Source organism: Mustela nivalis (assembly GCF_964662115.1).
Source record: "Mustela nivalis genome assembly, chromosome: X".
Classification (NCBI taxonomy): Eukaryota; Metazoa; Chordata; class Mammalia; order Carnivora; family Mustelidae; genus Mustela; species Mustela nivalis.
In genome coordinates, this window is record NC_139040.1 from 33,295,055 (window position 1) to 33,308,041 (window position 12,987).

General features: G+C 32.5%; 1 protein-coding gene across 1 annotated transcript in view; it reads right to left on the bottom strand.

The window, feature by feature from the left end:
• HTR2C (5-hydroxytryptamine receptor 2C) overlaps positions 1 to 12,987 on the bottom strand; it is a 286,229-nt gene that overhangs the window by 148,600 nt on the left and 124,642 nt on the right. Inside the window, exon 4 of the mRNA XM_082716398.1 lies at positions 9,434 to 9,747. Within this exon, the coding sequence (XP_082572524.1) occupies positions 9,434 to 9,747 (314 nt within the window). The remainder of the gene's footprint in view (positions 1 to 9,433; positions 9,748 to 12,987) is intronic.

Here is a 12,987-nt window from a genome sequence, read left to right on the forward strand (position 1 = left end):
TGTACTACCACTGTGTAGCTATGTGACTGGGTACTGATCTTGGGGTAAAGCTGCTAGAGAAAAGAGGGATAAGGGAGCCTGGGTGGCTCAGATGTTCAGCATCTGCCTTTGGCTCAGGTCATGATCCCAGAATCCTAGAGGTTCTAGGGGTCCTAGGATCGAGTCCCACATGGGGGAGCTTGCTTCTCTGACTCCTACTCCCTCGGCTTGTGTTCTCTCTCTCTGTCAAGTAAATAAATAGAATCTTTAAAAAAAAAAAAGAGGGGGAAAAATGAAAACCTCACACCCCCACAGGTTATATTTCTAAGTTTTGATTTCCCTCCCAATCTGGCTGCTTCTGTTTATTTTTCTGAGTCCTTACGCAGTTGCTTTTGAAATTTTTTCAGAATTATTAAAAGGAACATAGCAAAAGATGGAGTCCTTAGTGGGCTTACTTTATTTTTGTTGGCATCAGAACTCTTATTATCCATTTTATTTTATTTTATTTTATTTTAAAGATTTATTTATTTATTTATTTGACAGAGATCACAAGGAGGCAGAGAGGCAGGCAGAGAGAGAGGGGGAAGCAGGCTCCCTGCTGAGCAGAGAGCCCGATGCGGGGCTCAATCTCAGGACCCTGAGATCATGACCTGAACTGAAGGCAGAGGCTTTAACCCACTGAGTCACCCAGGCGCCCCTCATTATCCATTTTAATGTTCAAATGTTCCAAGATTTGATGAAGGGGCCCCATTAAGCTAGCTTCTGTGCTTTTAAAAAGATACAGTCTCATCATTCTTTGAGCACTTCCTTATTTTCTAGCTCAAAAAATGTTCCAGTCTTGTTATAGTATTCTTGCCCTGGGCCTCATTTCTCCAAGGAATGTCTATTCCCATTTGTGCTTGCTGCTACTCATGTGTTGTTGCTTTTAGGTCCTCTTAATGGACAGAGATAGAAAATAAATCAAAGTACACACATATTCACAAAATTATATATATATTACATATATTTAATTACTAATACTATTTTTTTTAAAGATTTTATTTATTTATTTGACAGAGATCACAAGTAGGCAGAGAGGAAGGCAGAGACAGAGGAGGAAGCAGGCTCCCTGCTGAGCAGAGAGCCCGATGCGGGACTCGATCCCAGGACCCTGAGATCATGACCTGAGCCGAAGGCAGCGGCTTAACCCACTGAGCCACCCAGGCGCCCCACTAATACTATTTTTAATATCCATTTTCTCCATGAATTCATACCAATATCATGAAAATTAATCTGACACCACAGGATTCATTACTTGCTTCCCCCTTCCAAGTTTTCAGTTTCCTGATGCAACAGTGAGAAATTTGGTTTCTATTATCCTCAGGATACTTGTACCCTTATCCTGAGGATACAGAATACAAAGGAAGTGTTTTCAGAATTGGCATTGTGTACCTCTGGTAAGATAAAACCTAATACTACAATTCATTCGTTTACATTTTCTTTAGTTTTCCATTGTGTTTATAGGACAAAAATTGTACTTTAAAGTTAAAACGGTTAGGGTTATTTTTGTACTCTCTACTCAATGTAGTTATTATTGATTTCAAATAGAGTTAAGTTCATTTGACTCTGTTCATAATCTATTTTAGAGTTTTCTCTCAGTCTTTATTTTTTATAAATAAAAATATAAATCTAAAACATTAGCACAGTTTCTGAAGTCAAAATTATCTAAGATGTGTATTCAGAGAAGTATAATTCTCCAACCCGAACCTCTGTTTCCAGTTTCTACCTTCCCCCTGAAGGTAATAAATCTCATTATTAGCTTCTCATTTAACTATTCTGTGTTTATTTTTTACAAAAATAAAATATGTGTATATTTTTGTATTTGTCTGTTTTCTTACATAGATAGTATGCCCTATCTTCTCTTTTGCATTTTGCTTTTTTCACATGATAATATATGTTGGAAATTGCTCCATATTAGTTAATAGAAAACTTTCTTATTCCTGTTAATAGTTTCATGGTACTCCATTAGGTACATTCTATAGTACATTTAATTAACCTCTTTTGTATGGGTACATAGGTTGTTTCAAACATGTTGCAATGACAAGCAATCCTCATATGAATGACATTATACATGTATATTTTTGTTTTATCAGAGGTTTATTATCCAGGGAAATTTTTAGAGGGTGATTTGCTGAGCTAAAATGTAAAATATGTAATTTTGTTCAGTATTGCCAAATTCCTCTCTATAATTACTGTACCAACTGGCATTCCCACCGCTAATATATGAGAATGCCTGTGTCCCACAGTCTTGCTGCAGTGCCATGTCAAGCTTTTAAAATTTTGCCAATTTGTATTTGCAACAACATGGATGCATCTAGATGGTGTAATACTAAGTGAAATAAGTCAGTCAGAAAAAGAGGAATGTCATATGATTTCACTCAAACGTGGAAATGAAGAAACAGAAAACTAGGAAAGAAAGGAAGAGACAAATGAAAAGGTCAGATATTTACCAGGGGGATAGGGGAGAGGGGATGGTTGAAATAGATAAAGATTAAGAGTATACATCATGATGAGCACCGAGTAATGTATAGAATTGTTGAATCATTACATTGTCTATCTGAAATTAACATAACACTATATGTTAGGTATATGTGAATTTAAAAATAATGAATAAAATAAATTTTGCCAATCTGATAAGTAAAAAATGGTATCACAGTGTCATTTATTTTGCATTTCTCTTACAATGATTGAAGCTAAGCACTGTCACATATTTAAGGACTGTATATATCACTGTGTATATATAATTCAAACATTCACGATGTTTTAAAATATATTTTAAAAAATCACAACAACCTACTCATATCTTCAGCTCCTTTTTTCCTATGGAGTGCTGGATCTTTTTACCTCAGTTTTCATTTTTTAAAATTTTTAAAAAGATTATTTATTTATTTATTTGACAGAGAGAGAGAGAGAGAGAGAGAGCAAGAGAAGGAACAGAAGCGGGAGGAATGGGAGAGGGAGAAGGATCCTGACGTGAGGCTTGATCCCAGGACCCTGGGATCATGACCTGAGCCAAAGACAGACACTCAACAGCTGAGCCACACAAATGCCCCATTTACCTCAGTTTTTAAAAATTCTTTATATATTAGGGATATTAGCCCTTTATCTGTGATAAGCATTGCAAATATTTTCTCTGAGTTTGCTGTTTGTTTTGGAACATTGCTACTAATGCTTTTGCCATGTATTATTGTAATTATACTAAGATAACTATCTTTTGCTTTACCACATCTGAATCTTGAGTCATAGTTAAAAATCCTTTCCAAATACCTCAGTTATAGATGAATTCACTTTTCTTTTCTTCCAGTACTTGTATGGTTTCGTTTTTAAAATTAGATTTCTGATCCATTTAGAGTTTGTTTATATATTTGGCATGTGGCAAAATCAAATTTTATCTTTTTCCAAATGGCTATATTGTTAGCCTAAAACATTTCCCAGTGATTTTGAATGATACTTTTATCATATAGTACATATCCATTTGTACTGGGGTCTATTTTAGATTTTCTACTATATTCCCCTTGTTTGTCTATGTAAGGTCCAATGATACACTTTAAATGGTAAAGGCTTTATAATATGTTTAAATATCTCCTAGTGCTAGTCCTCTTGCATAGCTCTTCTCTTTCAGTTTTTTCAAGCTATTCTTGCATGTTTAATTTTGTAAATGAACTTTAATATCGACTCATCTAACATCATAAAAAAAGCTTTGGAAAGACACAAACATAAGACCTGAAACTATAAAACTCTCCGAAGAAAGCGTAGGGGAAAATCTTCATGATGTTGGTCTTGGCAACGATTTTATGAATATGACATCAAAAGCATAGGCAACAACAAAAGAATAAATAAAGCTTCTACAGAGCAAAAGAAACCATCACAGGGTGAAAAGACAACCTATGAAAGGGGAAGGAACAAAAGTGTGCAAGTCATATATCTGATAAAGGGTTAATCTCCAAAATATATACAGAAGTCATATAACTCAAGTAAAAAACAAACAAACAAACAAACTGTAATAATCTAGAAAATGGGCAAAGCACTTGCGTAGACATTTGACCAAACATGACTTACAAATGGATAATATCCATGTGAAAATATACTTAACATCACTCATCATCAGATAAATGCAGATCAAAACCAAAATGAGATTATCACCTCACCCTATCAGAATGGTTAATTAAGAAGACAAGAAATAGCAGGTTTTGGTATGATGTGGAGAAAAGGGAACTCCTGCACACTGTTGGTGGGAATACAAGATGGTGCAGCTGCTATGGAAAACACTATGAAGGATCCTCAAAAATTAAAAATAGAGCTGTTATATAATACAACAATCCCACTTTTGGATATTATCCAAAAGAATTGAAATCAGGATCTTGAAGAGATATTAGCACTCCTATGTTCATTGCAACACTGTTTACAGTAGCCAAGATGTGGATGCAACCTGAATGTCCATCAACAGATGAATGAAAAAAATGTAATATAAATATATATATGTAATTTATAGATATATAATATATACTACATTCAACAAAATACTATTTAGCTTTAAAAAAGAAGAAAAATTTGCAATATGTGACCACATGGATAAACATGGAGGACATTATGCTAAGTGAAAAATAAAACAGTCACAAGAAAACAAATACCGTATGATTTCACTTATATATGAGGTATCTAAAGTAGTCAAATTCATAGAATCAAAGAGTACAACGGTGGTTGCCAGGAGACTGCGGGAAGGGAAAATGGGCACTTAGCAAAATATATAAAGTTTCAGTTAAAATGAGTAAGCTGTAGATACCTGCTATACATCATTGTAACTTTAGTCAATAATAATGTATTATACACTTAAAATTTTTTTAAGAGGGTAGCTCTTATGTTAAGTGTTTTTGAGACAATATGCTTTTAAAAAAATAAATCTTGTCATTTTTATTGGAATTGAACTAATTGTTACATTAATTTTGGATGAACATAGAGATATGCTTCCTTATCTTGGCTATTGTAAATAATGGTGCAGGAAGCCCATGAGTATGTGTCTCTTTTTGAATTAGTGTTTTTTATTTTTTTCAATAAATGCCCAGTAGTGGAATTATTGGCTCATATGATATTTCTATTTTTAATTGTTTTAGGAGCCTCTGTACTGGTTTACAAGTGGTTATACCATTTATATTCCCACCAACAGTGCATACAGTTTCCTTTTTTTCTACATCCTCACCAACACTTGTTATTTCTTGTCTTTTTTGATTCTGGCCATTCTGACAGGTATAAGGTAATATCTCATCATGGTTTTGATTTGCATTTTTCTGATGATTAGTGATATTGAGCATATTTTTATGTGGCTGCTGAACATCTGTTTGTCTTGTTTGAAGAAATATCTATTTAGGTCATCTGTTCATTATAATTAGATTATTCAACTTGGGAAATTACCTATTTTTAATGCTCTGAATTAATTTGCATATAAATCTACAAAGTAATCTCATGACTTAAAAAATGTATTTTCTTCAGTTATTATCCTTGTGGTATCTCATTTTATATGCTTTCTTCCTTTTTTTAGAGTTAGCTGATGACTTTTTATTTTGTTTAACAGAATTTTTTTATAAAACCAAGATTGATTTATTCATTAGATCTATTGTTTTTTATTCTGTAGTCAATTTCTACTTTTCTCTTCCTTTTTTTATTTTCTTCGTGCTTTCTTTTGGTTTACTTTATAGTTTGTGTTTTTTTCCAAGGTTGTTTTTCTGGGAATTTAATTCATTTATATGCTTTCATTTTTACTGATAAATGTGATTAGGGATATGAATTTTCCACTGATCACTGCTTTAAGTATTATTATTTAGACTTTGATATGTAGTGTTTATGCTGTCATATTTCTAAAGAAATCTGTAATTTCAGTCTACATTTCTCCTTTTGATCAAGAGCTTATTTTTCAAAGATTTTATGAATTTATTTGAGAGAGAGAATGAATGAGAGAGATAGAGGGAGAGAGGAAGGGAGAGCACAGGGAGAGTGAGAGAGGGAGAAGCAGACTCCCCATTGAGTAGAGAGCCCAATGTGGGGCTCCATCCCAGGACCCTGTGATCATGACTTGAGCTGAAGGCAGACCCTTAACTGAGCCACCCAGGTGCCCCTCAAGAGTTGTTTAAACATTTGTCATAATTTCAGGATGAGATGGTCTTTAAACTTTTGTTAATTTTTCTAATATTATTGCCTTCTTAATCAGAAAGCACTTTGGGTAATATTTTTACTTTTCTAATATTTTCTTTGTGGTCGAGTATTTTTATTAATTTTTGTGCATGTACCATGTGCACCTACAAAGAAGGTATACTCTCTTTGATAAGAGTATAAAGTTCAGCACACCTTCATAAGATCTATATCCTTTTTATTTTTTTGCCCAATCTTTCTTATACTGAGTATGATGTGTTAAAATTTCCCATTAGTAGAATGTATTTATAAATGTGTCCTTCCATGTTCTTTGGTTTTTGCTTTATACAGACCGTTGCTGTGTTATTGGTGACATAGGTATTCTTAACTTCTATATCTTTGTTGTTAATTGGGGCTTTTATCATAAATAAGCATCCTTTTTTACTCTTGTTGCTGTTTTCACTCGAAATTTACTTTGTTAGGTATTAAATCACAATTTCTGTTTTCTCATTTCCATTTACTCAGTGCACTTTTGCTCATCCCTTTATTTTTAACAATTATGAATCACTGGGTTTTAAGGTCTTCTCTTGAATAGAGAATATAGTTGGGCCTTTCTTTTTAAGGCAAATTAAAGATCTTTTATTTGTAGTCATGTTTTAGGTTCATTCACGTTTACTGCTGCTACCAATATATTTGTTTTCCTCTGTCATGTTACATCATGGTATAATGTTGAGGGCATAATGTTATATTTTCTTGTGTTTGTTCTTCTAATTGATTTTTTTTTTGCTCTTTTATTAATTATATTTCTTTTGGGGTTTTGGAAGATTTGTTTTTTATTTTAGTAGTGAACTTGAATATCACATTTATATCATTTTTTATTTATATCATGTTTAATGCCCTTAAACCACTGTTTTCTTATTAAAGCTATTACTTTCTGGTTTGCCAATTTTTTACGGTATCATTTAACTCCCACCTTTTGTTTATAGAAAAATCAATAAAATTATTTTACTTTCCTCTTCCTCTTTTCCTTTCTATTCTCCTCCTAATTTTAGTTGCATTTTTGTTAATTTTTTAGAGTTTTTATTACATAATAGATGTTTTATAACATATAACAGTATTCTTCTACTCTTATAGCACTTCTATTTTTGTCTTAGCTCTAAAATTACCCATATTAAATGTTCATCATTAGTCTTTTGGATGAAATTTCCCCAGTCGTTCCTTTGTTAGTTGAATCTCATCTACTATTTGATTTCTTAAGAAGGGCTTAAAAGGTTCAGAATTCTCTGAGTTCAAAATCTCAACTTTTTATAGCCTGCATGGCTAGCATGTCTGGATGTAGAAATCTTCATTTCAAACTCTGAGTATGTTTTTCCACTTTTTAATTTAAGATATACTTTACATACAGTAAAATTTACCTTTTTAAAACTGCACACTAGAATTTATAGCTTTTCAAATTTTAAGAATTTATATATATATTTACATTATATATGTATAATTTACATATATATGTATAATTTACATATATGTGTATATACATATATATATATAAAACCACCACATCAACATATACCAAAATAAATACCCCTTTTCAGTCATCCTTCCACCTTAAACCACTTGAAACTAGTGATCTGTTTTCTTTCTTTATAGAGTTGCCTTTGAAAGAGTTCCTTAGAATTGGTTAACTTTTTGAGTAATATTGCTTCTATTACTATGGTTTATTTTTGTTAATTGTGAAGTCATTCTAATTCTCTTACTCTTGTGTACTTTTTCTTATTTTCGCCTGAAATTCCTGAACATTTTTTCTTTATGTTTAAAATGAAAAATGAAATTATCATATGATCCAGTAATTCCACTACTGGATATTTACCCAGAGAAAATGAAAACACTAATTCAAATATATACATACATCCCAATGTGTATTGCAGCATTGTTTACACTAGCCCAAATACGGAAGCAACCCAAGTGACCATAGAGAGTTGAATGAAAAGAGAAAATATGGCATATATATAATGGAAAATTACTCAGCTATAAAAAAAGAATGAAGTCTTGAAATCTGCAACCATACCATGGACCTAGAAGATATAATGCTAGTTGAAGTCAGAGAAAGTCAGATGCCATATGATTTCACTCATATGTGGAATGTAAGAAACAAAACAAAGGAGAAAAAAAGACACATTAAAAAAAAAAAAGACTCAAATACAGAGAATAAGCTGGTATTTGCCAGAGGAGAGGTGGGTGGTGGGATGGGTAAAATAGATGAAGGGGAGTAAGAGTACCATTATTTTTTTTTTCTTTTTTAATTTTTTATTTTTTATGAACATATATTTTTATCCCCAGGGGTACAGGTCTGTGAATCGCCAGGTTTACACACTTCACAGCACTCACCATAGCACATACCCTCCCCAATGTCCATAACCCCACCTCCCTCCCCCCAGCAACCCTCAGTTTGTTTTGTGAGATTAAGAGTATGGTTTGTCTCCCTCCCATTATCTTGATGAGCCCTGACATTTATAGAATTGCTGAATCATTGTATTGTACATCTGAAACTAATATAACACTGTATGTTAATTACACTTGAGTAAAAAAAATAAAATGTGACATAAATAAGGCAAAGGGATAGCAGAGTATGAAAAGGAAAATAAAAAACCTCTCTAAAATCAATATTATAAAAATTCTGAATGCCTGAGTTTTATTGTGATAATGTGACCTTGCACTTATATAATTATTAATTAATTAGTTATCCCCATCACCTTGTGAAAACATAAATTGTAGACCCCATAAAGAATAGCTATTATTGAGTGCATATTATGTGCCAAGCACTTAGTTTGCCAACATTTAAAGCGATTACTTAAAATACATTTATTAAGGATGAGGAGTCTCTTTTTCTTTCTTTGTGTAGGAGATGATACTAAGTATGTGTACTCCCCTCCCCCAGAACACAGAGGTGAGAACATGTTTCTCACTGTCACTGTCACATGAGAACATGTCTCACTGTCCCATTGTATACATTAAGGCAACTATCATTGTTTATAAGTGAGACTGAGCAATAGAGTGTTTGTGCATGATTTTAATATATTGTAAAATGTCTGTTTTGCTTTTTGAAGACTCTGCTACTGATTTATTTAATAATATGATAAACACATCAAATTCTTCTGTCACACAATTTACTTTTTTCATCATTTTCCAAATGATATAAGTAAAATGATTAACTCTATGAATGTTTACTATGATACTTGACATAAATTAGGATATAATCTGGGATTAAAAAAAAAACTAATAAAATTGTACTTACCATAAAGGATTGCAAGCAGAGACAGTGGCATGACAAGTAGTCCCACTAGCATATCAGCAATGGCTAGGGACATTAAGAAATAGTTGGTGGCATTGTGCAGTTTCTTTTCCAAGCTTACTGCCATGATAACGAGAATGTTGCCACCTATTGTCAAGATTATTATGATGACGATTGAAAGTGCTGGCCAGTTTTGTACCCCGTCTGGGAATTTGAAGCGTCCACCATCGGAGGTATTGAAAATGTCAGTTACTAGAGCTGCAACAGGGCTCACAGAAATATCGCATTGCCAAACCAGTAGGCCAATTAGGTGCACACTGAAAAATGAAGAAAAAAAAAAAATCAGATACATATTACGTTGTTTATATCAATAAACTACTTATACAAAATAATTGCTTTTCCTTTAGCAGCTCTTATCACATCACTGTCATCATTTCTACTGCCTTAATTAAATCTCACTATTCTTTCTATCCAAGGAATATTATGAGTCAGACACTTAGTTTATGGAGATATCTATATCTATATATAGATCTAGATATACATAACTAAAAATTATCTGTATTATAAAATTGCATATATGTAATATCATTTGATCACACACAACAACCTCATGAGGTCAGTATTGGTTTATATTCATTATGCAAATGATGAGTCTGAGGTTCAGAGAGGTTAAGTAACTTTCTCAAGGAAGAACAGCCAGTAAGTGGCAGGGACAAGGTCCATAACCACGTCCTAGTGATTTCAAAGCCTGTATTTTAAACTGTTACTTTATACAAGCAACATGAAGCCACAGTGTTGTTTGATTTGCTCTAAGGGTCTATTTTTATATTTTTTCAATATTAATTTCTTGATCCCTTCTGAGACAACTGACAACAGAATGAAGAGAGATTTTCCCTTAAGCACCCAGTGCTCTGACAAGAAAATTGCACCATTGCCTTTTTTAATCTAAAGCTAAGAAGGAATAAGTTGTCATCAGACAAACTTCAGGGAAGAGGTTAGAAGAGGCACCGTGGGTTTGGGCCATAGTGCATATTCATTTCTTTCTAAAACTCTTTTTACCTTCTCACAGCTACAGAGTCTAGGCTGGCCCATACATATTAATATCTGTGCTGTAAATCTTCCTTCTATCTGACACTCTTCTCATTTCAGTCCTATGTTTTCTGGGCCCTGTTCTAGGCCAGAAAATGATTGATTTGTGGTGCTGATGAATTCCTATGGGTTTGCTGCTTTTCCTGTGTTGGATGCAAAGTCTCTTAAGTCATTTAAACTGTGCCTCTCTCAGGAAGGTACTCTCATAGACTCTACTATTAAGAATATCAGGACAGGTGGCAAACAATGTAGGAGAAGCGGACATGGCTATGTTTTGTGTATCCCAAATCAACTTCCCCCATAGTGGTGTGGGATTTATTCAGGTTACATATATTAAGTGTCCTCTCAAAGTGTGTGTTCCTAAAGGATTTAATAAAACTAATATTTATTTTTATTAATGAAATGGATAAGAAAGATAGGCATATTTATTATTTCCTGCATAAAAACAAAATTATTATTGAAAATGTTTTTGTGTATTGTATATTCAGTAGTAGTTATTTTATAAATATTAAGCAGCAACTACACTACAGGTAGTGGTTGTTAAACCTTGTTATTATTTATAGAGGAGGACATTTTCTCTACTCATACAATTATATGCTGAATAATTTTTTTTTTTTTTGCAAGACTGTTGAAGTAAGGGTCTTTCTGGAATTGGGGAGATCGAACACATGACATTAAAACATCTATAGTCTGAGTTCTTCACATACATGATTTTATTTCATTATCTTATTCACTTTTCTTTGAACTAAAAATGTTCCCTCTATACAGAGAAAATACATGTGTGATTTGATTAGCTTATCATTTATTATCAATTATCAGAGAAATTTACTGTAGTAAAACTGGATGATTATGATAGCATAATGATATCATAACTACAACATTATACACACATACATGCACATACACCACACTTTCTAACTTACACTGGAATGCTTGGCCTGAAAAACTATTAATGTTTCAAAATTCAAGTAAAATACTGTAATAATTTTTTGGATTATTTAAAAATTATTTCTCTTAATATCTTGGTAATATACTTTTATGTCTTTTAAGATAATGAAGAAATTATGAAAATATTTTGACTTTCTCATTCTACAGAGGGTAGAAAACTAATATTTTAATCATCTTGCTTAAAATAACTTCCATATTAGTTGAAGTTACCTGACATTCTAAGCAACACGCAGGTGGTGATATACATAGTAATTTTTATCAAATAATCAGTAAATTATTGTATCAAATAATCAGCAAATTCTATTTCCTGGAACATAAAAATAAGTTAAAGTTATATATGTTTCAAAAAATCTGTATCATAAGTAATCTGTGATGAATACAAGTAGAAATTATTAAAATAAAGGACCAAATAAATAGAAGCAAGTTATTTGCTCTCGGCTTTGATTATTCTGTCACTATATTTGCTGCATTGGGCATGCGATCAATTTCCTAACTTCATGACCTCAATGATTTTTTGACCAGTCACTTAACCTCTCAGAGCATCAGTTTCTTCATCTGTAATACCTATCATGTGATTGTTGGGAAGATTAAATGATAGATATAAAGTCCTGAAAATTATACCTTTGTCATAAGAGGCCCTCAGTAAATATTGGGGCTTACTTTCCTTTTGCCTTAAAAGTTAAACAAAAATAGTTTACGTTAGCTATACCATGACTCATGTATTTCACAATTGGTGATAATTTAAATCCTGATTTTATTGTAATAAGATACTAATTTATGCAAAAAGTGTCTCAGACAATAATTTTAAATCTGGGTCTTTTCTGGCTTATCTGATGAAGAACGTGTCCTTCTAGCATTTAAAAAAAAAATCTAGTTTAAATTAGCTGCTGATTATCTCAGCTAGTCCTGTAAAAGTTTATGCTCATAGTAAAATGTTTCATCTTCAATTGTCAAGTATAGAAAATAAATATATTTATCCTTCAGAGAATAAGGTCCTAATAGAATATGCATCCAACTTGAATTTTCTAAGCAAGTTGTAAAAACATCAAAGTCCTTTTGTATATTTCTCTAAAAATGACAGAGGGACACCTGGGTGGTTTAGTTGGTCAAGTGTATGCCTTTGGCTTGCGTCATGATCTCAGGATGCTGGGATCAGGCCCTGTGTTGGGCTCCCTCTCCCTCTGCCCTTTCCCACCAATTGTGCTCTCTCTCTCTCTAATAAATTAATTTTAAAAAATCTTTAAAAATGTTAGAGGAATGCAGGATAAAATTGCATGTAAAAAATACATGAAATACTTTTGGACAATTATCAATTTTAAAATTTGAGTGTTTTATTGTGGGTAGGAAAACATTTGGGATTGGTTATCTGCTGGCCAGATATTATTTTTAATTTTCATGAAAGAGTCCATGAGACAAATACTTAATAACTGAGGAAGCTTACAGAATCTAAATATACCTATTGTGAATTATAAAATAATGTTACTGGAAAGATCCTAAAAGAGTATTTCCTTCAGTTTCCT